This window comes from Sparus aurata, chromosome 3 (assembly GCF_900880675.1).
Source record: "Sparus aurata chromosome 3, fSpaAur1.1, whole genome shotgun sequence".
In the NCBI taxonomy this organism is placed as follows: Eukaryota; Metazoa; Chordata; class Actinopteri; order Spariformes; family Sparidae; genus Sparus; species Sparus aurata.
The window spans coordinates 17,879,486-17,904,102 of NC_044189.1; the positions used below are offsets into that span (position 1 = coordinate 17,879,486).

Genomic DNA, 24,617 nt, shown 5'->3' on the forward strand with positions numbered 1-24,617 from the left:
TACAGCTGTAGATGCATTGTATTTTACTGTGAAATATTTACAGTACATTATTGTGAAACATGTACAGTACATTACTGTGAAATGTTCACAGTAAATTACTGTAAAATAACTGTGAAAGTAATGCAACTAGTAGCCAGTAATTTACTATAAATTTACAGTGAAACATTTTACAGTGTATGGTTTGAAAGATGAGTAAAGGAATCCATGTATGTCAAACTGGAATGTCCATCTTTGAACAGAAGAGGTGGCCTAAAACATTAATAATCACCCACCTGCAATGCAGTACTGAGTTCCGTCCCCAGACAGCTCAACAACCATTCACACCTGGACACCTAATACTAGCAACCCACATGAAGTCAACGACTCTGAACACGCGTCCTTAACAACTCTGTAAGGACACTTGCCTACGATAGAGCACTTACATATACATAATGGTTCCGTGGTGGAACGGTAGATGCAGAAATGTGATAAATGAAAGAAATCGGTCATTCAGTGTTTTAAGAAGTCATTTAAATCCCTCCTGTGTGTTCGTCTATGTGTCTCATTGTTCCCCTTTTTAATTTTAATTTTATTTATTTATTTATTTATTTTTTATTATTATTTATCGATTTTCTGTCTCGTTACCCCCTTTCTTTTTTTTTTTTTTATTATTCTCGGTTTTACCTCTATTTCAATTTCACTTTTTTTTCTGTTTTTCTCACATGGTTATTTTATTCTACTTTCATTGTTTTGGTATATTTTCATTCTATATAATCTTGATACTGTTATCACTTTTGTATTTACGGATTTTATTTTATTTTATTTTATTTATTTTTTTTTATGTATCGGATTAAATCCTTTGTGTCCTGACACTTGTTATATATGCATGCATTCAAGAAAAATTCAATAAAAATAATTTTGAAAGTAAAGAAGTCATTTAAATCAAGATAATCTCATTGGTTATCAAAGGAGGAGATCTTTGGCATGTTAAGAGCAAATAATGATGTGACAAAGAAGAAGGATGGCGATGAATCATCTCTTAGCATGGATAGTATATGACATGAGTTGAAAAATGAAATTAGAGGGAAGTGGACAAATGGCTCCAGGACAAGATCTACTAGCTATGTTCAGACAACTACCAGATGAAGTGCTGAAAATTATAATGAGAATGTTTAAGAAGATATGGAGGGAAGGTGTGATGCCAAACAGCCGGAAAATTGCTCTGCTGCTGCCTAGTGCAGGAATTTCATCGGAAAGTGCAGAAGAGAGGGAGTGATTATTTCGAGAAAAGATTTGGACATACAGGATTAAAAATCAATTCTCTATTTAATGGCAAGATGTGAATCAGATAAATGTGATGTATATAATGTGACTGAGAATGTTTTATATACATATTGTGAAGTGTAGTAAATATGATGCAGAGAGAAATGAATCACGTGGCAGGATGCATGAACTAGGACAGAGATGGAGTTTGGCGGGGATCCTAGGGATGTGGCTCAGGGGTAGAACCGGCGTCTTGTTATCGGAAGGTCATCTGTTTTTTTCCCCCGGTCTGCATGTTGAAGTGTCCTTGGGCAAGATACTGAACTCTAAACTGCTCCCAATGGACTGGTTGGCACTTTGCATTGCAGCCACCGCCATCAGTGTATGAATGTATGAATTACTGTAAGTCGCTTTTGACAAAAGCATCTGCTAAATTCCCTGAATGTAAATGGTTGAGTGACAATACAGGTTCATCAGAATCAGAATTCCTTTATTTGTCCTGCAAATGGGGAAATGTCTTTGTCACAGCAGCCAAAGAACAGTGCAATAAACAATAATGATCGTAAAAAATAAACAATATAATACAAAAGGTAAGAAGTAGAATAGATTTGTATATATATATATATATATATATATATATATATATATATGAATTTATCATATTATTATAAACTGTAAGATGTCATTGTTTGGGTTTGTTTGTTTGTGTTAACTTATTTCTCAACATTTTTGGGGTTCATAATACTATTATTATTAATCAGTTACTTGTCAGATGTAACCTGAAGTGCCTGAGGCTACGCACTCCGGTACAGTAGGTGGCGGCACGCACCTTCACACGTTGGTTTGCGTTCCGCCGTTAAACCAGAGAAGAAGAAGAAGACGGAGGAAAACAAAAAGCCGAAGAAGGCGAAGAAGGCGAAGAAGAAGAGGAGGAACTGCCGCCTGGCAATCGCACACACGGAAATACTCTCACTGCTGTCATCACTGAGGTCAGGTACACGGAGCAAAGATGGCGACCGCCTACGAGAGATACAATTTGTAAGTGCACAGACAAGAATTAATTGTGTTTTGCGGCCGCCCGCTTGTCATTTCCTAAGTCTGTTCAGAGGCAACAGGAAGCGAAGCCGGTGGCTAAAGGTAAAACGGGAGCTAGAAGCGGCGCTGGCTTAACGTTAGGTGACACGGCGGCTGAAGTTGCTGACAGGCTCGGCTGGTAGAGCAGGCTCCAGTCAAGTTTCACTCCACACTCATTCATTATGAAGGACATCTCTTTGTGTCATGACGTTGGCCTGGCAGAAGGTGTGCACGGCGGCCAGATGCTTAATGTCTTTAACAGTGAACGGCCCAACAAGGGCTTTTATTTTCTTCGTGGTGCGAACAAGCCTGTGAGAAGTTAGTTAGCCAGCATTTAAGACTTAACGTTATTAAAGGGGTTGTCGTAAAAAATATCCCATAATCTACTGTCGTTTCCAACCAGGTGTGGAAATATGACAGTTGCTTTTTTTGATATTTAGTAGCGTTAAGTTGTAAATGCACTCTCATGACTGACGCTGCCTGTAAAACGTAAACTGCAATGTCGTGGAATTTCAACGTTAGTCGTTGCTTCCTATAACTTTTATGAAAGCTGAAAGGGGCTGTCTGTACTTTTCCAGACACACCCTTATTCCAACAGGTGACCTCATTCAAAGTGTAAGCTAAGCGGTCCTACCAGTCTTTTTCTATCATCTCTAACTGTTCAGTGTTACCTTGACAGGTTTAGTTCAGTCACTCTGGACGTTTACCTCATCTGAATCCTGCAATTCTTTTGTTATAAATACCCCAAAGCGCCTATCCCAGTCAAGCCCAAAGTAGATTCAGAGCTCTTGTCAAACCATACAGGTATGGTTTTCTGCTATTGTGAAAGATTATAAGATTTTTTTTTCTCAAACTGTCAGCAGCTCTTGTACATGCTTCTGGTGCTAATCTATATACATTTGACCACACATTTATGTTTTCTCTGGCCCAAAAATTTAAATGCAAAAACAAGCTTGTAGATGAGCTGCAACTGTTTTTCTGGGGAAATATGCAGGTGCCTGGCAAAAGATACCCCTGATTGACAATAATGGGTAAAACTACATAAACTTGCATACATTGCATTAACGTCCACGTTTATTGCTTTGATATATTCTATAAACTATATATTACTGGATTCAAAATCTCTTTCGCTGCATGATGCATCAGTCATCTGAAGGCTGGCGTGTAAGTGGCCCAGGAGAGGGGGAACAGAAGACGGAGTGGATCATTGTTCTACATGACCATTCATTTGCTGTTGTAGGCTCTAGAGTGGACATATAACCTAATCTACTCAAATAAGCAGTCAAACGTCTGCTATCTCAGGATCTCCTGTGTTAAGGGATAATGGCATCTGCTGTGAAATGAGAGTCTTTTTACAGATAATAGCATGATAAAGCATCATTAATCGAAGTTTTTTGTGCCGTTTTGTCACCATTTAATCATGGAATATTGTGGTTTGGGCTAGATATGTTATTGAAATAGATCAATTGGATATTTGGTAGTATGGGAAGACAGCTTTTGTTGGAATATAACGCTCTACTGAAACAGTCGGATACTTTTATTGGTGAGTTGGCAAAACTTTGTAGATACTAGCTTAAATAACTTGCTGATTTGTTTTTGTTTTTTTTATCTCAAATGGTTTGCATGAATAGAATAATGTTTGGCATGACTTAAATTTAGGCGTTAGCGTATTTGCTCAGCTGTGTTTGTATTATTTGGCAAACTAGCTAGACAGGCTGCAGAGCTTAACTGGTCAAACAATCATACAACTGTTTTTCATGTTATATCACTGTTAGATTTTAAGGCTTAGAATGAGTCTTAAAAGGTCTTTTATAAAACTCTGACACAACCTAGCATTGTGGTTAGGGCTTTAAAACATTTACACACTTTTGTAAGGGCATGAAGTTGACAGGAAATATGATGTAATAGTTGAACTGATACATAAAATGAAAAGTTTAACTACAGACTCGGGCTCTCAGCATTTCTGGTATCTTGGCAGTAGCTCCGCTTGAGACCCTTTTTAAAAGTGAGGAAAGGAAGGGAAATTCAGACTTTGCTCAGGAACCCATGTCACAAGTGACATAAGAGTTGAGAGAGTTCAACCTAAGATAGACTGATGTTCATCTTAATAATTTGTAGGGGTCTAAAGAGGAAAACTCTCCAGTAATTTCCAATTTTAAAAAGTACAAAAGAAAAGTTGGACGAATACACATTTGTCTTGCAGAATTATTAGTCATTCAAGACCCCTCAGATTTCACATGAAACCCCTCAGAGGGTTCTGAACCTCATTTTAAAATGATTTAAAATTGATTATAATATTTTTAACTTTAATTGATTCTTCACACCTCAGGCAACAAATATTTTCTAATTATTAAATGTACATAATTCAAAGTCTTTAAACTTGATTAATTCCAGTGATGTCATGTTTAATTTGTTATTTTAGATCATTATTAAATGATGCATTGCAGTTTTTTAGTTAGTCCACACAACAACATAAGTACTATCTGAATGTTATCTAAATCAAGTTTAAAGTTTCTGCAAGTTTTTTGTGCTATAGGCCTATTGTCTGAATGAAAACCAGTGGTTTCTTCAAACATGGGAACCAATCCACAAACTTTGACATGCTTGGGAAATGGTCAGCAGAACTGTAATATAAAGTACACATGGTTCTTAGTAAATAGGCTAAACTACTAAACTATGCAAAAACCTATGCAAAACACTTGCCGCATTGCTTGCGAAATGGTCAGCAGAAACTGTAATATAAAGAACACATGGTTCATAGTAAATGGGCTACACTACTAAACTATGCAAAACATTTGCCATAGTCCTTCAACAGTCAGTGTCTCAGTTTCCTGTGTGTGGTGTAGCACAGACATGTTTTGTGTGATCAAGATTATGGAGGGCCAACAATAGAGTATTTGTGTGGTTGTGTCACAGCAGCAGTTGAGGTTTTCACTACTTCACCCTGATCTCTAAACGTCTTTGCGGCTGAACAAGAGGTCACATTTTTCTTCTTCAGGGGTGTAATGCTGAGTGTTATTCAAGCTGTTACTATGATGTCAGGTCCATTTGAAATATTGAATCAAGAGGTTTTATAGGAAAACTTGTGGCACAGTCGACTTAAGTTTAATAATCAACATTTTCTCTCATTTGACCTTTTAGCTCATTCCATATTTTGCTTTGTGTTTTGATCTTTCTGATCTTTTTCTTTTCTTTTGAAGTTTGACAATAGAGACAGACAGGAACTGTGGGGAAACGAGTAACAGCTGTTGCAGGGCTCCAATACGCCCATCACGTCATGTGATTAATGTTGAACAGATTGGATAGACTACCTGTCTGTCGACCTACATGCACACTTTTCACTTTGCACTCATTGCGAATGACAGAAGAGCTCACAAATAAATTTGGCAATACATCCAAAGCCCTGTGAATGACTACTATGTGCTATGTGCTGTCTATGTTGCCTACGATATGCTATATCATAGGCAACTGGACTTGTTTCAGTTTCTTGCAGATGTTTCACCTCTCATCCAAGAGGCCTATTCAGCTCCAACTAACTGGAAGGGTGTTGGCTTTAAACCCTGTGTGAGTGTGTCCTTAGATTTGGAAGGTCACGTGTGCGTCACTGACTCAACCGACCGTCCTGTGGGATGTTAGGGCCAAGTGAATCTTCCTACTTATACTTGATGTTATTGTCCACAGCAATTATGTTCTGTGAAGGCTTGCAGTTCCCTTGTTCTGATTTTGACCCAGGTGTCAATCACATATTGGAACCAGTGTTTAGGAGCAGTTCCTACACAGGTGATCAAGGCTCTGCTCTCAACTTCTTCCATGTAGCGGTTGACCACCATAGGGGACACCGGTGAGCCCATGGCATAGCTGTGCATCTGTCTGTAGAAATCTTCACTGTACTATTTGTGGGCGGTCATCGGGCAGAGGTCAAGTAAGGCACAAATGTGGTCTGGGGTGAAGTTGATTGATGCTGCTTCCTTGTGTATCTTTGGTTTCCATAGATACATGGGATGGCTTCACAATGGCCTGTCAATGACTTTGTCTTTCTCCAGTTTTAGCAGATATGTTATAACCCTCTCTTTGTAGCTACTGGTAGGGCCTGCCTCAGTGTTTCATAGGTGTTAGTGTCAGTAAGCAGATCTGTGACTTTTATGTGCTAGTCTGCTGTGTTTAGCACCACAGTGCATCTCTCTATATCTGCTGGCAAGATGGCAATGTTCCGGTCTCTTTTGAGCGATGCCAGGACCGTCCTTTCCTAGCTAGTGAGGTTAGAGGGGGGTGATTTTGCATTAGCAGGAGTCGCTGATTACTTCAACCGTGGCTGTTCTGCCTCTGTGTCTGCCACCTTGTTGTTTCTGATGGCTGACTCTGTTGCATCAAAGTTCCTCTGGTTGGGTGAGCTCTCTGTTGGTCATGGTTTTCACACACTTCTCTTTAATGTCCAGATGTGCTGTGTTGTTGATGCCCCTATTTCTCCAGCTTTTGTTTTCATCGAGTTGCTTTGATGTGTCTGCCATTTCTTACCTTTTGAGACAACAAGGCAAGTGGAAGCCTTCACAAAACATATAAATGTTGTGGCCAGGACATCCAGTTCACAAAGGAAGATGTCCGAAGAGACAGTCTGCCCTTCCTGGACTGTGCAGATCACATTGAAAAAGATAAAAGCCTCAACATTGAGGTGTACAGAAAACCTACACAAAGTTGCTGTTCGACTGTCATCACCCATTCGAGCGCAAGCTGGGGTTCATCATAACCCTAAACCATTGGGCTGAGACCGTGCCCAAACTGGACCTTTGTAAAATCCTCTAAAAGATCCACAACAATTTTATTATCATCAGCTGCAAGAGGGGGCTGTTCTCAGGGTTCATCTCTTGGGTGTTTTGTACTTTGATTGGGAGTGTGTCTTTTTAGATGTATACAGAATGTTAGTCAATTTTTGTACAGAATCCATTCAAAATGTGCATGTGTGATTGCCTAGCCTCTGGTATTTGTCACTGCAGCTTTCTTAAGATCACTCATCTAGAGTACTTTACAGTCCAAACCGATTGCAGGGGGTTATTAAAACGTTAACATAGAAACTGTAAGTTGCTGACGCCTCAGCCTGCCTTGTAGTTGGTAACTAAGGATCACTTTCAACTAAGTCACTGCTGGTGAATCCAAATGTTTCCTGATTTTACTGCTTCATGATAAAAGGTTTTAAATGACTGTTTTTAAGCGACTTTTGAGATTTGTTGCGTTAATACTCAAGACTTTTTCCACCTGTCAGAACCCTTGCGGAGCATGTATTGCAAATTGCAGTCCTGTTGTCTTCCCCTGAAACTATAACGTCAGTGTAGACAACAACATCTTTGAACAGCTAGTGTGTTGTGCTTGTTGTCATTGCACTCTGTTGATGCTAAAAGGGATTTGCCAGGGGGACTGGAAAAGGGCATTCTGCTGTGTACTCTACTGTGATAAGTTGTTATGTAAGCTCATGAGTTAGCAGTTTGAGTCTATGTAACTTATGTGTAGTTCTGCTTGCGGTTGGTTTGTATAACAAACAGCGAGCAGCGGTGGTACTAAGATACATCACCCTATTACAGCTGTTGCAGTCCCCTCCTGGTGGGCCAGCTGCTGCTCTTGTTGGGTTAAAGGCTACTTTTCCTCTGTAGCTGTTTTTTGCTGTTGGTCTGGGCTAAAGTGAGCTAAAAGGCTGCATGTCAAACTGAGCTTGAGTGACTAATTTTCAGCAAGCCGGTGTTAATGGATAGGCAGCACTCTCTGCAGTTACTCTGCCTGTCCGCTCTGGCCAGCCCAGAGACACAGCTGTGAGCTAAACGGTCAGTGTGTTTAACAAGGGAAAATACAGCTAGCATGCAATGGCATCATGGGCAGTCAGCTAATATGTATAGGAGCCAAAACCTGAAAATCAAACAGAGATCCTCGGAGAGCTCCCACTTTGTCCAAGGACCAAAGTCACAAAAACCGCTCTGGCTAGAACAGTCTGATTTATTTGGGTTTTAATGATCAGGAAAACAGCCAGCAGTTAGCGCCATCTATGTGTGTCCAAAGTGTTCAAACTTCCATCATTTTGATCTCTTGCTCTCTTTGCTGCTGCTACACTAGCACTCTACTTTGTGGACATTAGCATTCTAATGCCTTAACTGTAACACACTGGGCTGTTTGAAGCTGGCTAAACATTTTTAAACTGTAATTTTACCCCCGGATGAAAAACTCTTTAACATCTCTCTTGATCTCTCCTAGGCACACAACCCCAGAAAAGTTCTTCATCGAGGCCTGCGATGAGGGGGCTGATGCAGTGCTGGCAATCGACAGGGTCTCAAATGAGATGACCCTCACAGGTAATGTTTAATGGTTGTGCAACATTGACAATACAACAAAAACTAGCATCAGCTTTGGTTTAGATGAGGGCATCTCAAAATCCTGACCCCAGTTAACATCTGGACCAAACAGCAAGTCAATCCAGACCCAGCCCATAACCTCTTATACAATACTATGCTGTGAAGTGTACAGTTTTCTATTTTGAAAAAGAAAAAAAAAAATTAATGAGCAATACCCTGTTAGTGCTGTTGAATTTAAAGTGTAGCTGGGAATAATTGTAGAAATTTTGTCCCGATATGACAGTTTTAACGGAACTTGTTTTTAAGTGTTTGACTTTGTGCAACAACGCATGCTGAGTGCTCGCATTCATGTAACACCAGAGAATTTATCTGCTTCTAAACTACACATATGCCTCGGTTTTGTAAAGAGTGGCAATGTAAAATGACACTGACACCGAGCACACCCTTTTGAACATTATCCAACTGAATCCACAGAATACAAAGGTGTATGACAGTTGAAATCATCCAAAAAATCAACCAACATTGTTTATAAGATCTATAAAGCTGCAAGTGCCAGCAGCTAAAACTTCTCTCAGAGTGGCCTGGGTGCTTCTCTGATGCATAGGTGGTTAGTGAGTGTTTGGATGAGAGAGTTGAGACTACCTTTGAGGGAAAGAAGAGACTGGAGATGTCAGAGAAATTCAAGCAAATGCTGTGATCCAACTGCACTTCAATGAAAAGTAACTGAGTTACTTTGTGCTCACTGTGGTAGGTTCCAAACATTGGTATGAGTCTTTGTTCTCATAGAATATATAAATGGTATTATATCATCTCATCAGTTTTCCATACATAATATTCATACAATAGTTAAAGCATATTGGAGGATGTCGAAAATCTAGATTAAATAGAAAATTGAATTATTACTCACTGAAGTGTCTACATTTTTAACCATAGGCAAGAAAGATGTTCCACCCTCAGCAGTCACCAGGCCTATATGTGGCATCATGGGAACTATCCGCTTGGTTGCAGGTAGGTACCATGATGAAACAGCATTATGTTGAGCACGTTTTTAAGGCCTGTACAATAAAATGGCTGTGACTGACCACTTACACCACACAGGGATGTACCTGATCGTCATCACCAGGAAGAGGAATGTGGGCAGCCTACTGGGACATGCTGTGTGGAAGGCTGTGGATTTCGACATGATCTCGTACAAGAAGACGGTGCTGCATCTTTCAGAGATCCAGGTCAGCAAGATCATTGTCTCGAAGCCTGGATTTTCAATTTGCACATAAGAAAAGCCTGAGGGGAAACTGAAAATTAAATACATGCAGAAATGTTTTTGAAAATATATATTTTTTGTACTTGGGTGAGGTTGAAAAGTTGCTGGCACATGAAAACATCAGATTCTATGTGGAGAGATAAAGAGACCTTAACCTTCTTCAGATTTAATACATTCAACAAAACAGCAAAGGATTTATCAGTTATACACTTAGATCTCACCATATATGTTTTAAACAATGTTTTCTGGTATAAGGGCAACTTTTCTAGCAGTGAATTACTTTAAGGTTTCTGTCTGAGCTGGAAACAAAACTGATCTCATGTGTAGGTACAGTTACCACGGATTACATGGGGGTTATGTAAGGGTACTATATGGAAATTAGTACTAAATTACTATAAGTTATTCGGTGGAAATGAGGGTAATGGCTTCTGTTGCTGTCAGGACTGTTAAATGAAGAAAGGTAGATTAGATTGTGTAGCTTTTATCAAGATTATAAAACAAAACACAACACTTAATTTTTTATTTTTTATTGATTTCTTCATTTTTACAAATACTAGTGATTGTACTTGCTGTCACCATAAGAAAATAAACTCGTCTCTAAGTATAACCACTCAGGGTGGCAAAGAGCTGAATTCGTGAGAGGTATGTATGGAAGCAGATTGAGTCAGTTGAAAGATGGAGGTGTAACATCAGGCTGCACTTATTGTGCTAACTGGCTTAACAGCCTGATCCTATTTGCTTAGAAGAAATGCACAAAGCTCAAAAAGCCTGCAATGTTGGTTTCCTTTTCATAAGACTGTATATGAGGGTGCAAAGGTATGCTAAGCACCAAGAGTAAGGCTAAATGACATGCCAAAAAAAACCCTGAATATCAGTAGCATTAGCATCTGAGTCAGTACTTGACTAAGTTTCATGAGGATTTACTTTCCACAATATACTCACAGTTATCAATAGTCCAGTCCACGACCTCAGTATTGTGGCTTAAATTCACTTTGACAGTGGAGTTGTCAACAATTGAGTGCAAATAAAGGCAGCAAGTGTAGAAGTGTAGTAAAGCAGTACGCCTTCAGACCTCTATCATTGCCATCTTAACTGGCCAACTATTTTAACTCTATTATTTTATCACTGAGTAATCAGTTTGTTGTTCCACAGCAATCCTAGACTGCAAGTTACCTTGCAAAGATGGTCCATGCAGTGAGACATACAGATTGTAAATGTGGGGAAAAGATAGAGCTGTTTTTAGATTGGTGCTCCATATCAGCAGATACAGGATACACTGGAGGTAGAAAGAAAGGAAAAGTTGGTGCTGGTGCATCCCTAAAATAGACAAAACTGTTGCAACATATATGAGCAAGCTGCCATTGTCATGAGTTTTCCTGAAAACTAAGTCTGTTTTCTTTCCCCTTCTAGTCTCAAGAGAATAAGACTTTCCTGTCCATGATCAACAATGTGCTGACTACAGACGGCTTCTACTTCTGCACTGACTATGACCTGACACACACTCTGCAGCGGCTGGCTAACACAAGCCCTGACTTCCAGGAGATGAGTCTGCTAGAGAGGGTATGATATCTAATAAAGTGCCTTACAGAAGACTATGCTATATTCATTTACTCATCAACAAGTCATAATTGATACAATTCGGTATTCAAATGTTTTTGTCCAGACATGCCAAAAAAGACCCTGAAACAGAACCTGCATGTTTTTATAGACCATGACATACGAACAGTACAGTGAGTCGGATATCAAAACATTACAGGGCCACTAGTGGCAATCAGGGATAAGTTATAGGTCAGTCATAATGGCAATATTGTGAATTGTTCTTTTGAACAAATCCCATGTGCAGGCCCAAACCAATGGCGGAATTTGTTCCTTCTAACATATAGTGTATATATTCAAAGATTATTCTGACTCAATCCCACGTACTCCATCCTTCTGAGTGAGATACTGAGATACAAATGCAGTGTTTCCTCTAGGATTTTTTACAGCAGCGGGGGCAGGCTCTCTGGGGAGCCGTGGCGGCGTAAACAAATGACACTTGACTGCAGATTTTACTTTTATGGCCAGCATAATCCCCCTTTTTATTGAATGGCTGGCATGTAAAATGGCTTTTTAAAGGCTGAATGTAAAAATAACAAAAAATACAACAATAAAATATATATATTTTTTATTTAATTTAAATTTTATTTAATTTAGGGTCCCAGCCTGATAGCCTGTGCTTCCCTTTAGGTTTTTCTCCTCTACTCTCATCTCTCTCCCCTGCACCATCACTTTGCTCTCCTGCTCCTTCACTTGGCTCTCCCCCTGCTGTACTCTGCTCTCCTTCACTTTGTTCCACTGCTCCTCCCTGTCTAATGTTTCTTGTCTTATACGATTACATAAAACATTAACGTTAGATAATTTACACTCACATCACATCTGATTACAAGTGTGAACATAATTTTTTACCTATCATCATCATTTGAGTCAGTAAAAGGCTAATGATACCTGACTAGCGTCATCTTCATCAGGTGTCTTTCTCTTCCTGAGAAATATTTGAACAAGCTCATCTGAAAATGCAGTCAGCAGTTACATCATGGCGTGTATATATTCGCTTAATGCTATCAATTAGTTTACTCACGTTGGCGACACTGAGTTGAGTTGGCACCGGGCCCAATTAATTAAGCTACCAATATGTTACGTAACCTTAGCTGGCCATCAATATTTTGCGAATGTCTATTGAACTTATAAAATCTATTATAAGTTTTCTTAAGCTAATAAGTCTACCTTTCCTCCGGTGAGTCGTTGCCCTATTTTCAAGATGACACTCCTCTGATTCTCTGACCTGGTGCCTGGGTGCTTGACGTGATGTCACTTTCAAGGCCGCGCTCTCGCGATTAATTAACTACTCCAAAGAGTAGATACTGAGCAAGATAGTTATCTAGTTTACCTCAGCACTCGTGACACCCGACCCAGTGCAGGACTCTGCTGTGAAGGTGGAGATATGATGTAGCGGTGGTGTATTTGCGACAATTAAAAAAAGGAAAAAAAAAGAAATTTGAAGGAGCGGTGGCTAGGATTTAGGAGTGGCGGGCCACCACTCCCAAATGAATGTAGAGGAAACACTGAAATGCACTTTTTCCACCTTTTTGATTTCACCTCTTTAATGCATTCTAATACAGTGGCCCTAACTAAATGTTACCTTTTGATACTATTGAATGTATTGTGTTACACTAAAAGGGTACTTCTATCATTTTGTCCACCCCATTTATACCAATACTGGGTAAGCTAAATGACAGAAACACCTGACTGTAAAATGCAATAAACAACATCCCAATCTTCATCCTCCAAAATTAGCGTAAAGTTGAATAAACACATCTCTAAAACCGTTCCTCAAAAAACCAACTAGAAACAAGCTTTATACTTACTGGCCTTATTCTTATTCTATGAAGGTAAATTGCTTTTATTGACTTAACAATCCCAGCATCGACACACTGTAATACAGTAGGTGGCGGCTGTGTGCCTTTTTTAAAGATTGGTCAAGAAACAGAGATGAAATCCAAGAAGAACAATAAGCCACCATGTTGCATTTGAGAACCTTGGTTGAGCTGCACAGTGTAGACTAGACAGTCAGACATTGGTATAGGTCATGAGAAGCAGGTAATTAACAGTTAAAGGTATTGTCCAAAAAAAAGAAAAAAAAAAAAGATGTGCATCCCTAATTGAAACCTTCGTCAAGATATGATTAATTGCAGGATCTCTGTTTTAGACTGCAATAGTTGTAGCTCGGTGTAACTGGCTATTTGTAAGCAGCTGTATGTATGTATTCATCTTTTGTAGGAACATAGTGGTTTGGGGCTGACAGTCACAGATAATGTAGAAATGTCTGAAACACATTAGTGGGTTTGGTCATAGTGTTAGTGGGTCTTACTGTTAAATGATGATCAATATCTTCAGATTTTTCAATTTCCTTGATGAGTGATTTGATGAATTCTGTATTGTTGTCTTACTCAGTGATTGGTGTTGCTTGTGTTTTTCAGGCAGATCAGAGGTTTGTGTGGAACGGTAATCTCCTGAGAGACCTGGCCGCGCAGCCAGAGGTAACACATGTGACTGTGGCCATGGTCCATTTGTTTTTCAATCATGCATGTGTGTTTTCGTACTCAAATGTATTTAATTAAAATGACTAATTTCACGTTTTCACCCTAGCTTCATAAGTTTGCACTTCCAGTTGTCCATGGATGTATCCTTTTCACAAAATATCTTATATTTTCAAATGTTCTATAATAAAGCATGGAGAATTTGATCATTCCTACAACACAATGTAGAAAAGATGAGAGAGAGGTGAGCAAAGCCTTTCCTTGACCATCCTGATCTAGTCATCGTCATGAAGCCATGTCGTATAAACGGCAAAATCTTTGAGTGGATCCTCATATCCAGAAGAAGCTGCTTCCGGGCTGGCGTCAGATACTACGTTAGAGGTAAATACCCCTGAAGCTTGACACCGAAGCATTGTCGGTTGAACTTAACCAAGCCGTGTGGCGTTGAGACAACATCTAGACTAGTGGAAAGCAGAGGAGCTGATGGCACCCAGCTGTGTTAATCTCTGATGCTGTGCAGTATGTGAGCCAAGCTTACCTAATCATACGAGAAGGTAACATTGACTAATTTTACATGCACAAAATATATTGTTTTTTGCCCTTATTCCAAAAAGACCATATTCCAACTAATGGCTGGTGAAAAGAAAAACACGTTATTAATGTTTCTGTTGAATTTCAGTGGTAGATGTGCCTTAACATGCCGCTCATCACATCAAAATATGATTGTTAAAATATGTTTATTCAATGTTTTCCACCGGTATTGGACTGAAAAGCAGGCAGGTGGCCTGTTCTGTGTGTTGCAAACTGCTGAAAAAATCTAAATTGAGACGCATATTTCTAATGCACTATATACACGTCTCAAGAATGCTCCCCAAAACAAGAATAGTACCAACATATCCCACCTCATTAACTGGAAAATGCTAACTATGAATTAAGGCCTAATTAAGAATATCCAAACAGAATATGGTCTTTACATGACCTGAAATATTGTCATATTTTAATAATAGCGGTATATTACTGTGTACAGGACTATTGACCATTCTTGGATATTTTGTGTTCTCCTGCCTCCACAGGCATCGACTCTGAAGGGCACGCTGCCAACTTTGTGGAGACTGAGCAATTAGTTTTGTATGAGGGGACAAAGGCTTCGTTTGTACAGGCAAGTATGAGGGCCAGTCATGCTATTACAGACTACTTGAATTGTGGCGCATTTGTACTTTTGTACTTCAAGACAAACATTTGTTTTCATCCCCATGCAGACACGGGGCTCCATGCCCTTTTACTGGAGTCAGAGGCCAAACCTCAAATACAAACCTAAACCTATAATCAGCAAAACCACCAATCATGTAAGAGCATTTTCTTGTTTCTGCACACTAAAATAATGATGATAATATTTAAGATCTTTTACTAACCACTTGAAAACTGTGGGTTTCCAGTTGGATGGTTTCCAGAGGCATTTCGACTCTCAGCTCCTCATCTATGGGAAGCAAACTATTCTGAACCTGGTGAGGATCCCCTTTTACAAGATCTATTCTTTATCGCTTCCACTGCAAATCTAAGCAAAGACTTATAAGGGAGGTATTATTATTTGTATTTCCTTGTTTTTCCAGGTTAATCAAAAGGGCTCAGAGAAGCCACTGGAACAGGCCTTTGCCAAGATGGTGTCTGGCATGAACAATGGTATGCTCAAGTAAGTGCCTCTTCATACCTTCTCCAACTTTTAGGTTCACTCAGTGTATTTACATGAGTTCTAGAAACCTGGTTACTTTTAGCTGGTTACGGTTACTGTTAAATCTGTGATCTCATTAATCAGACTTCAAAAGTGGAAGCAACCATTTTATTCTGATTATTTTAAAATATCAGTATTTTTTCCCCTCAAGTATCATTCTTTGCTACATTTCAAGTTGCATGTGGTGAAACCAAAGTCACATGGTTCAAGTCATTGTAAACCTAATGTGAATGTAGGAGTGTAAGAACTTTGTTTTTGCTATGCAACCCACAAAATTCCTTGTACCTTGTATGGAAACTTAATAATGAACATTATATTACATTTCTGCCGATAGATCCTACTAAATCCCCCGAAATATTAACCGTTAGGTCTTCAAGCACATGTAAACACACTGGTTATATCCATTTCTGCTACCTCTGTAACAAAGAATGTCCATCTGGTCTCAATGTGACGACTTCCCCTCTTTCCTCAGTTACATAGCCTTCGACTTCCACAAAGAGTGCAGCCGCATGAGATGGGACCGTCTCCAGATTCTGGTGGATTCTGTCGCTGAGACACAAGATGAGTACAGGTAACTGAACCGACAGTTACTCTGAGCTTATATCTAGTTGTGTACTGTAGAGGAGTATTCACACTTTATCTGTCTATAGTTACTTCATGGTGAACTCGGAGGACAAGACAGTGGCTCGGCAAAGAGGCGTCTTCCGCAGTAACTGCATGGACTGCCTGGACAGGACCAATGTCATCCAGAGCCTCCTGGCCCGACGCTCCCTACAGTCTCAGCTTCAGGTATTTTTAACCCCATTACTGCAGCAACATTTACTATAAAACTTAGAAGCACATATGTCCATTGAGAACACGTTTTACCCATGAATGGTTTCTGCAGACAAAATTAAAATATGTCAACTGGTTTTAATTTCTTCATTACAATATTTTTATTTTTAACTTCCAACTTTGATAATATTACAGTTACCTCCCAGTTATTACTGTTTCTCTGTCTTCCATGCGTTTTTTGTTTCTTGTGTTTCTTTCAGCCATAAAACTTAATTGTTTTATAGATATTTTGGTTACTAAGAAACCAAGTAAGAATTTCCTCTCCCCATTGACTGCCATCAAATTTCACTTCGTGAAGTCTTTGGACAACCAAAAATGTGGTGACTTTTTAGACTGCTTTCACTGTTAAACTTAATTTCTAACCTTTTAAAAACACAAATACTACATCTACATGTTCATCAAGACCTGAGGGTGCTGATAGTGAGGTCAGTTTACTGATGTGACTCATACAACCTACGGTTTTAACTGCTGGTATCTTCTTTAAGAGGCAATTTTGCAGGTGACATGCTCTTACACACAGCTGATGTTGCTTAGCTGATTAAACCTCCATCAGTCTGTTCCTTGTCTTATTGGTTGATTGATGATAAGCAAGGTAAGACCTTGGTCTTTTTAGTGTGTCAAATTCAAACAGATGACCTGGTTCAAGTTCCACAATTTAGTCTGTCACTGATACATGTGCACACACACACACACACACACACACACACACACACACACACACACACACACACACACACACACACACTCTTGGGTACACCTCCTTTCCATCAAATCACATCCACTTTGCGTCTTTTTCATTTGAGGAGAGAGGAATCTCATTTTAAAGCAAATTAAATGTCCTTTTCTCTGAAGCCTCATGTGAAGCGATGTCTGTTTCTGATGACTGTTGCAGTCGCAGCTTTTTAAGCTGTCAGTTGGCTTCAACAGCTGTTTGTGTCTGCACACATGTGCACTGTACTAACACTAATACCAGTGCTTGAAGTGGAATAAAATAAAATACAATTTAAATCTTATTTACATGTTTCGCATGTATAAACTTAATTTTATCATGATAAAATAAAATGTAACCTCTCTCCTTTTTTATAAATGTTTGTGCCAGAGTTGTTCCATGTCAAGTGGCAAAGTCCTGATCACAAGTTAATGCACTCTTTGTCATATTATCTGTGCTAGTTTGACAGACATGTCTCTTTTTCTTTTTCTCTGCATTTTGCAACAAACTGGGGAATAAATTACATGCTTGCCATTGATTTAGTCTGTTGTCTTGGAAAGATACAAAAAGGTTGTAGAATTTCACATCCTACTTGCATTAAGAGACCTAAATCTAAACGACCAGTATATGCATTGTGTGTCCACAGAGGATGGGGGTTCTCAACGTGGGTCAGAGGATTGAAGAGCAGGCCGAGTTTGAGAAGATCTACAAAAACGGTATTGTCTTCTGTATGCTCGATTGTTCGCATGTGTTGTGTCATTAGTAGAATGAGTGTGCCCTCACTGTTCTCTGTATGTGATCTCTAACCAGCATGGGCTGACAATGCCAATGCATGTGCTGTACAGTATGCAGGAACTGGGGCCTTGAAAACAGACTTCACAAGGTACAGTGCTGTAACAATGTTCGCCACACATCAGCTGACTCACACATATGTTGTTTTCTAGAGTGCCCCTGTAGTGTTATGGCTCTTGTTTGATCAAAGCTCATTTTTCCATCAGGACGGGAAAGAGGACACGGTTGGGGCTGCTGATGGATGGTTGGAACTCCATGATTCGCTACTACAAAAACAACTTCTCTGATGGATTCAGACAGGTATGATTCCTGTGGCATGACTAAAAAAACTAAAAGTAACTTGGGCCTTTGTTTACCTCAACTGTAGTAGGTAGCTGGCTTTATGTGATAGATGGCTGAAGTCTCCCCTCCTTTGATTGGTCACTTTGGTACTGACCCCGACCTTGTATTGGTTTGATCCCTGACACAGTGGGAGATAGGTGCCTGAGAGAAAGGTCTGTGCTTTTGTAGGCACATCTTGTAGTTTTTTCCCTCTTGAAGGGTAACATCACTTCTTCAGTGGCTCCACAGAACTGATTAAAATCTGATGATTTGTTAGAGAATTGTAGATAATGTAAGTACCAGGTTGTGAAAAACAGGATCTGATCTAGCATTGCACTCCTATAACACTTTTAGAAAAAAGGGCACAAATTTTGCCTCCATCACTCACTGAAGAGTTGATCTCCTAAGCTTTACCTTTTTCAAAAATAGTTTTGCTTGATACTCAGTATATCATTCTGACATTGAGTAACTCCACTTTGAAAGCCTTATCTCTAGCTCCAGGCTATGGTAACTTTGTTCCTCCCACCTCCATTTAGCCTTTCCCTGATCATCAGCTCAGCAAAGCAAACTTAATTTTTTTTCCCACATTTTTCTCTGGGTAAGTGCCTTGCTGATTTCCTACATGAATTTTCCTGAACATGATTTAAAATATTCTATATATTTATATAATGAAATAAAGCATGTCGCTTTAGTCCCTCTCCACTGTGTTGCAGAATATCAGTCACTTGCACTGAATGGGAGCCGCATGTTTATGATGCATACTACTACTCTCGGAACTCTAAAGAAAAGACCTCTTACATGAAAAAAATCAGTCATCTGAGTCAGAATTCCACATTGGAAACGTGTGCACGCTCAAACACGACTTAACCGACATGCATAATACTTCCCCTCTGTTGAACTGAAAATCATTGGCTTTGGACTGCATCACAGTGGCACCTAAAACCTCATATTGAAACCATTGTCACTAAACCCAGCTTGCACAAGAAGCCTCTGGTGCAAGCTCATATGCCCTCAAAAGAGTCCAGCCACAAACAATGTCCTCCAGACTAAACTTCATTGCAGTGCTAACCAGCCAATTTAAAACACAACAGAACCAGGTACTTAACAACAACTCACACCAGAACAGCAATCCCACAACTGACCACTCAGGATTGCAGCCCCAACACACATGCGCAAAATGGCAAACTAAGTATTATAGTATCCAAAAAATAATAGAGTCAGGTTTCATTAGGCACAACCACAACTTACTTGTGCAAACAAAGTTACAGCAACCGAATAAGACGTACTGATAAAAAGTGACTGTGCAACTGAAGAACAAATAACACGCAGAGCCCAATCGAGAACACAACAAGTTACAACGCAAACCAAGTGTTACAGCAAAGCAAAGTAAACACGCACAGTAACCCTAGAAGGACACACCTCCCAAAACAGCCTGTTAAACTCGACTAACAATAGCCCAAAGGCTGGGAACACAAAGTAGTAAAACCACACCATTAAAAAGCCCCCAAATATGTTACAGCCACACCAGAATGAACAGCTGTCTCTACTCTTTGACCAGCAACGTACTAAAGCAGGATGCTATACCCAAGAGCAAGATGGCAAAATAAAGAATTGTTAATTTACAATGGAAGTCTGGAGGCCTGGCTAAAATGGACAAAAAGGTGGAAGAACGGGGCGCGCAGGTGGTCGAGTGGTTAGAGCGCATGCCATTACGCAGCACCCAGAGGTCCTTTGCTGCATGTGACGTCCCCCTCTCTCTCCCGTATTTCCTATCTGTCTACTGCTTAATAAAGGTGTCTATGCCAGAAAAAATCTTAAAAAAAAAAAAGGTGGAAGAAAAGGGGCCAGCCTCACAGTGAGCTGTAGGACCCAGAACTCCCTAAAAATACATGTACTAAACTAAAAAAAAAAAAATAACCATGAAAACAGGACTACCAGACCTCCATCCTCAAAAGAAAAGAAAACAGCAATGAGGACAGACGCAGAGAGAGCGTCTGCACCTCCACCCTCCCTTAAATATGGAGCTAATTGCCTGATAAGCAGCGCCTGAGAGAAGTGAAGGAGAACAGAGGAAGACAAAACACAGAAGGAGGGAGTGTGTAACAACACATGACATCACAGCAGTATGGTGGCGGAGAAAGTGCACCATGTCATCACTCCTGACGTTGTGGAGCGTTTTGAATTGTTCTGTAGAAACAACTATGTAGTTGCTGAGTCTTCACTGGCATGCACATTATATGGCAGACACCAGTTTATTCAGCCTTGTTTTTTCCCCTGCATGTATGTGGGAGCCGGCCTTTATTTGTACGTGTAGACCACACCGTTCACCATTATTAGGGAAATAGTTTTAGTAAGTTTTTAATTTGAAAGATGGTAATAATTGCACACATTCTCTATGGCAGCATAATTTAACAAGATCGTGGTAAATTTTCAAATTATCTATCCCCACTCCGGAAGCTGTAAGACAAAGCAACCTTTCCCTCTTTAACCCTTTTTTTTTTTATCTTTAACATTTCAGTTAAACTGTATTTGAAATGACCTAATAGATAAATTGATATGATTTCGAAAAGTGTGTATGCTGGCTGTCACAATGTCAGATTTTCACAACATGATTATTGTGGCCAATCGTACAAATTCACAATAACAATATTTGTTGTCTTCTATTGCTTTTGTCTGTTTCAGGATTCCATTGACTTGTTTCTGGGTAACTTTGCTGTCGATGAGTCAGACGGACCCACTCCTCTTCGTGTGCAGAAGGACTGGAAGTTCCTCACGGTCAGTGTATTTGTACTTTTTTCTGTGATCAGAAGTAGCAGGGACTTTAACTCGGTCTAATCTTTTGGATCCTGTTTCTTTATTTTGCAGCTACCCATCATTATGCTGGTGGCATTTTCCATGTGCATCGTCTGTCTTCTCATGGCAGGCAAGTTCTTTTCCGCTACACTCATATTAACCTATCTTAACTGTGTTGGTGGTTTTGCTGTCAGCTCGTAGAAATGTTATCAATAATCAGTACATTTATTGAAAAACAATTTCTTCCCTTTCTTAATTTACTGTACTTTATCGTCTTGTTAAAATGTTGTGAACAGTTGTCAATATAGGTGTTAAGTCTTTTACATTTTTGGTGTAGTCCGAATTGACATGGGGCCCCTTCAGGTGAAAATCTGTCAATTAGGTTGGATTTTTGACCACACCATACTAGTGACTTGAAACAGCAGTTCCATTATCTTTAAACCTGGGCCTGATTTGAAATATGTTGGTAAAAAAAAAACTAGCTAGGTACAACATGTTTTGGAATTAGTCTAGTAGATTGCCTCAGCTGGCAGGATGAATCCTTGTGGGAAACTTGGACTGTCAAAGTAAAGTAAAATCGTTTTTGTTGAGCTGCTGCATATTAGGCGGCTGCTATATGACTCTCGCCAAATCCACGAATCTCCATTTATAGAAACGGTAACTTTATCACCATAAAAGGCATTCAAGCAAGTATTTTTGGCTTTGTGCGCTTTTCCCCCATTGTTTGTCTGAAGTCTGACAGCCCTGTTGCTCCTCTTCTGTTATTTTTACATTGAACTCTGTGAATTGGTGGAAGGGATTTGCCTTGGTGTCTGGTGGATAAAAAATAAAGGCTTATTACTGCTCAGTTACTCGTCAAATATTGTCAAGACCATAAATATAGAATCCAAACATTACAATAAGAAATATAAGGAAATACTAACTCGGAAAGCTGAAAAATGTTTCCAAACGTCTTCGTCATGGGATGTGCTAAAGTTCACAGTATAGAGATATAGTATGTATATAGAGTATGTGTCATGGGATGATGGTGAACAGTGATGTGATCAGGCGCAGATATATACAGCTATAAAATCTGGGCTCCCTCTGAGAATCACTGGTACTGGTTCTCGAAATCTGCTCCCCCTGAAGCATCTTCTGGTTTAGCAACCTGATGCTGTTGGTGGACATCGTAGGCTTCACCAAGACTGCCCCAGGGGGTTTTTTCTTTTTAATATCTCATCATCTCCTTTGTCTTGTCTTTCAAAAAATACTGCCACAATTACTGAGAATATGGAAAGTGATTCATGGTCATTCATTAAAACGAGATAACGGGGTTTTTATATTGATGAGTTTACAAAGGTTTACATCATTAACATTTGTTTGCCATAATCAAAACAGACTTGAAGCCTAAAACCGGCCTCAGCTCACAGCTATGTGTACATGGTGCCAGTGAAAGGCCCGTTCAGACAGCTGTATTGACTAAAATGTACGTGAATCTGTTGCTTCAGAAATCCTGTGTAGGCAGCTGAAGAGTTTCAGGTAACCGGGTTCTTACTGTGGTTTTAAAAAGTGGCATTAATGATGGCTGCTTGTCTTTGCAGGTGACACATGGACGGAGACGCTGGCCTACGTGATGTTCTGGGGGGCTGCCAGTGCGATCACGGCCACTATCATCCTGTTTAACGGCCAGGACTTTGTGGATGCCCCCAAACTGGTTCACAAGGAGAAGATGGACTGAGTGTGTGTGTGAGAGTGTGAATAGCTGGGCCCAGCAGACTCATATACCTCGTCATCTTTACCAACTTCTTCCTCGGGTCTGGACTCTAAAGTGATCTACTGCCTCTGTACTGCCCTGTTAAACACTCTTTATCTGTCATTTGTCTACAACATATGTTACCGTCTTCTGTTGCGCTGCACACATTCCTTCAAATGGTTTACATTGAACTTCCTACATTACTCGGACTGTATCTTTGGGTTGGTTTTGCAGGTTTTTGGACCTTTTTGCTTTTATGTTGTCAGTAAGTGTCCGTGATGGCAGTTTTCAGTGGTCTGTTGTATCCACCAAAAGTACAATTTCCGTGCAATAACACTACTGCTCATTTCCCTCATTTGCGTACAATTCTTAACATTTTAAAATCTGTAAAGATGTTATAACATGCTTTATTTACCTTTGGTGAACGGTCCTTCACAACCCCACAAGTGTTTTCATCTACTCTGGCTAATTAAACCGTCACTCAGATTGCAGTTGGGTGCAGAGATTTGTGTCAAGGGTTGAGAAGATTCTGTTGTTGCCCGCCATCTTTTAATGCTCATGAGGCCTGTTTTTAATAGCATTTAATTTTCAACAGATACTCACAGTGACACAATACCATTTAATATACAGAAAAACCTTAGAGAGAAGACTAACAGAGACTTCAGTCACTTTACATGTCAACGCCTCAAGAAGTGTGGTGTTTTTTAACAGTGACAGAGGGCACTAAAACAAAGCAGCAGTTACCTTAACATGCAAATATGAACTGCATTTTTTTACAGAATAAGACAATTAAGATATGAACCAGCCATGTATAAGAAATTAAATTTGAACTCAAACCTTCCTCCTGGACCACTTGGACTTAAACATGATGCCAACTTGAGCGTTATCGAACGTATCAAGGGAGACCACTGCAGAGGTGATTGTCATTATTATATTGTTGCCTCAACTTCTTTGTAACCGGTTTAATTGTGTTCTTAACACGCCCCGCTGCCACACTGGAAACTGTAATAACCAGCACCCCTTCCAGCCAGAGCTTTGTAGCTGATCCTCCAAGCATTCACCTAACCAGGAGGAAATCCTGCAGCGTGCATGCCTTCCTCACCAGGCACGCAGCGGACACAGACGCACACAGAGTCCTGCAGTTTCGAGCTCCTCAATATGTAGTTATTGATAGTATTGTGTGTAAATGACTAACATCACTGTAGATTGTCCTGTCACAACCTGTCACAATAATGGAGAGCCATCAGATTTTTACATCATTGTTAAAAAAGGCTGGGCTCAATTTGCCCCTCCCAACACCATGAGGCTATCGTTAGCCAGCACATTACTGCTGACGAATAATAAAACTGACCTATCGCCTCCTGTTCTCATTCTCAAAGTATTAACGTTACCACAGCAAGCTGTCTCCACTTGTTTGAGGTCACATGAGGTGCTGCTTCGCTCCCTCTGGCACCATAATCTTCATAATATCCTGTTGTGTGTGTGTGTGTGTGATGCGCCATTTCCAGAAGTGGGGGAGACGTTCATTGCAGTTCTAAGAGGTTTAAACAAGCAACAGCATTCAAATGTGTGTGGGTTGACTGTGATTGTGTATAGGGCCTTTAAATCTGAATTCGTTGTTTTGTTTCCTTTGACCAGTTGTGGGCACTGATACAGACTTAAAAATACAATATCTGACATATTATCACTGAATAAAGTTAATGCGGAAAATGTGTTATCAAA

At 39.8% G+C, this 24,617-nt stretch overlaps 1 protein-coding gene across 1 annotated transcript; it reads left to right on the top strand.

Moving 5' to 3' along the window:
• The first annotated feature begins 2,122 nt into the window (after window positions 1-2,122).
• Window positions 2,123-24,617, top strand: sacm1la (SAC1 like phosphatidylinositide phosphatase a). The gene is made up of 20 exons (XM_030412250.1): window positions 2,123-2,280; window positions 8,551-8,648; window positions 9,582-9,656; window positions 9,747-9,874; window positions 11,320-11,469; window positions 13,926-13,985; window positions 14,095-14,128; window positions 14,265-14,366; window positions 15,059-15,144; window positions 15,245-15,331; window positions 15,422-15,490; window positions 15,596-15,675; window positions 16,187-16,285; window positions 16,365-16,503; window positions 17,904-17,973; window positions 18,068-18,140; window positions 18,256-18,349; window positions 21,053-21,145; window positions 21,236-21,293; window positions 22,744-24,617. The coding sequence occupies exons 1-20, from the start codon at window positions 2,252-2,254 to the stop codon at window positions 22,878-22,880; spliced, it is 1,761 nt and encodes a 586-aa protein (XP_030268110.1). The 5' UTR covers window positions 2,123-2,251; the 3' UTR covers window positions 22,881-24,617.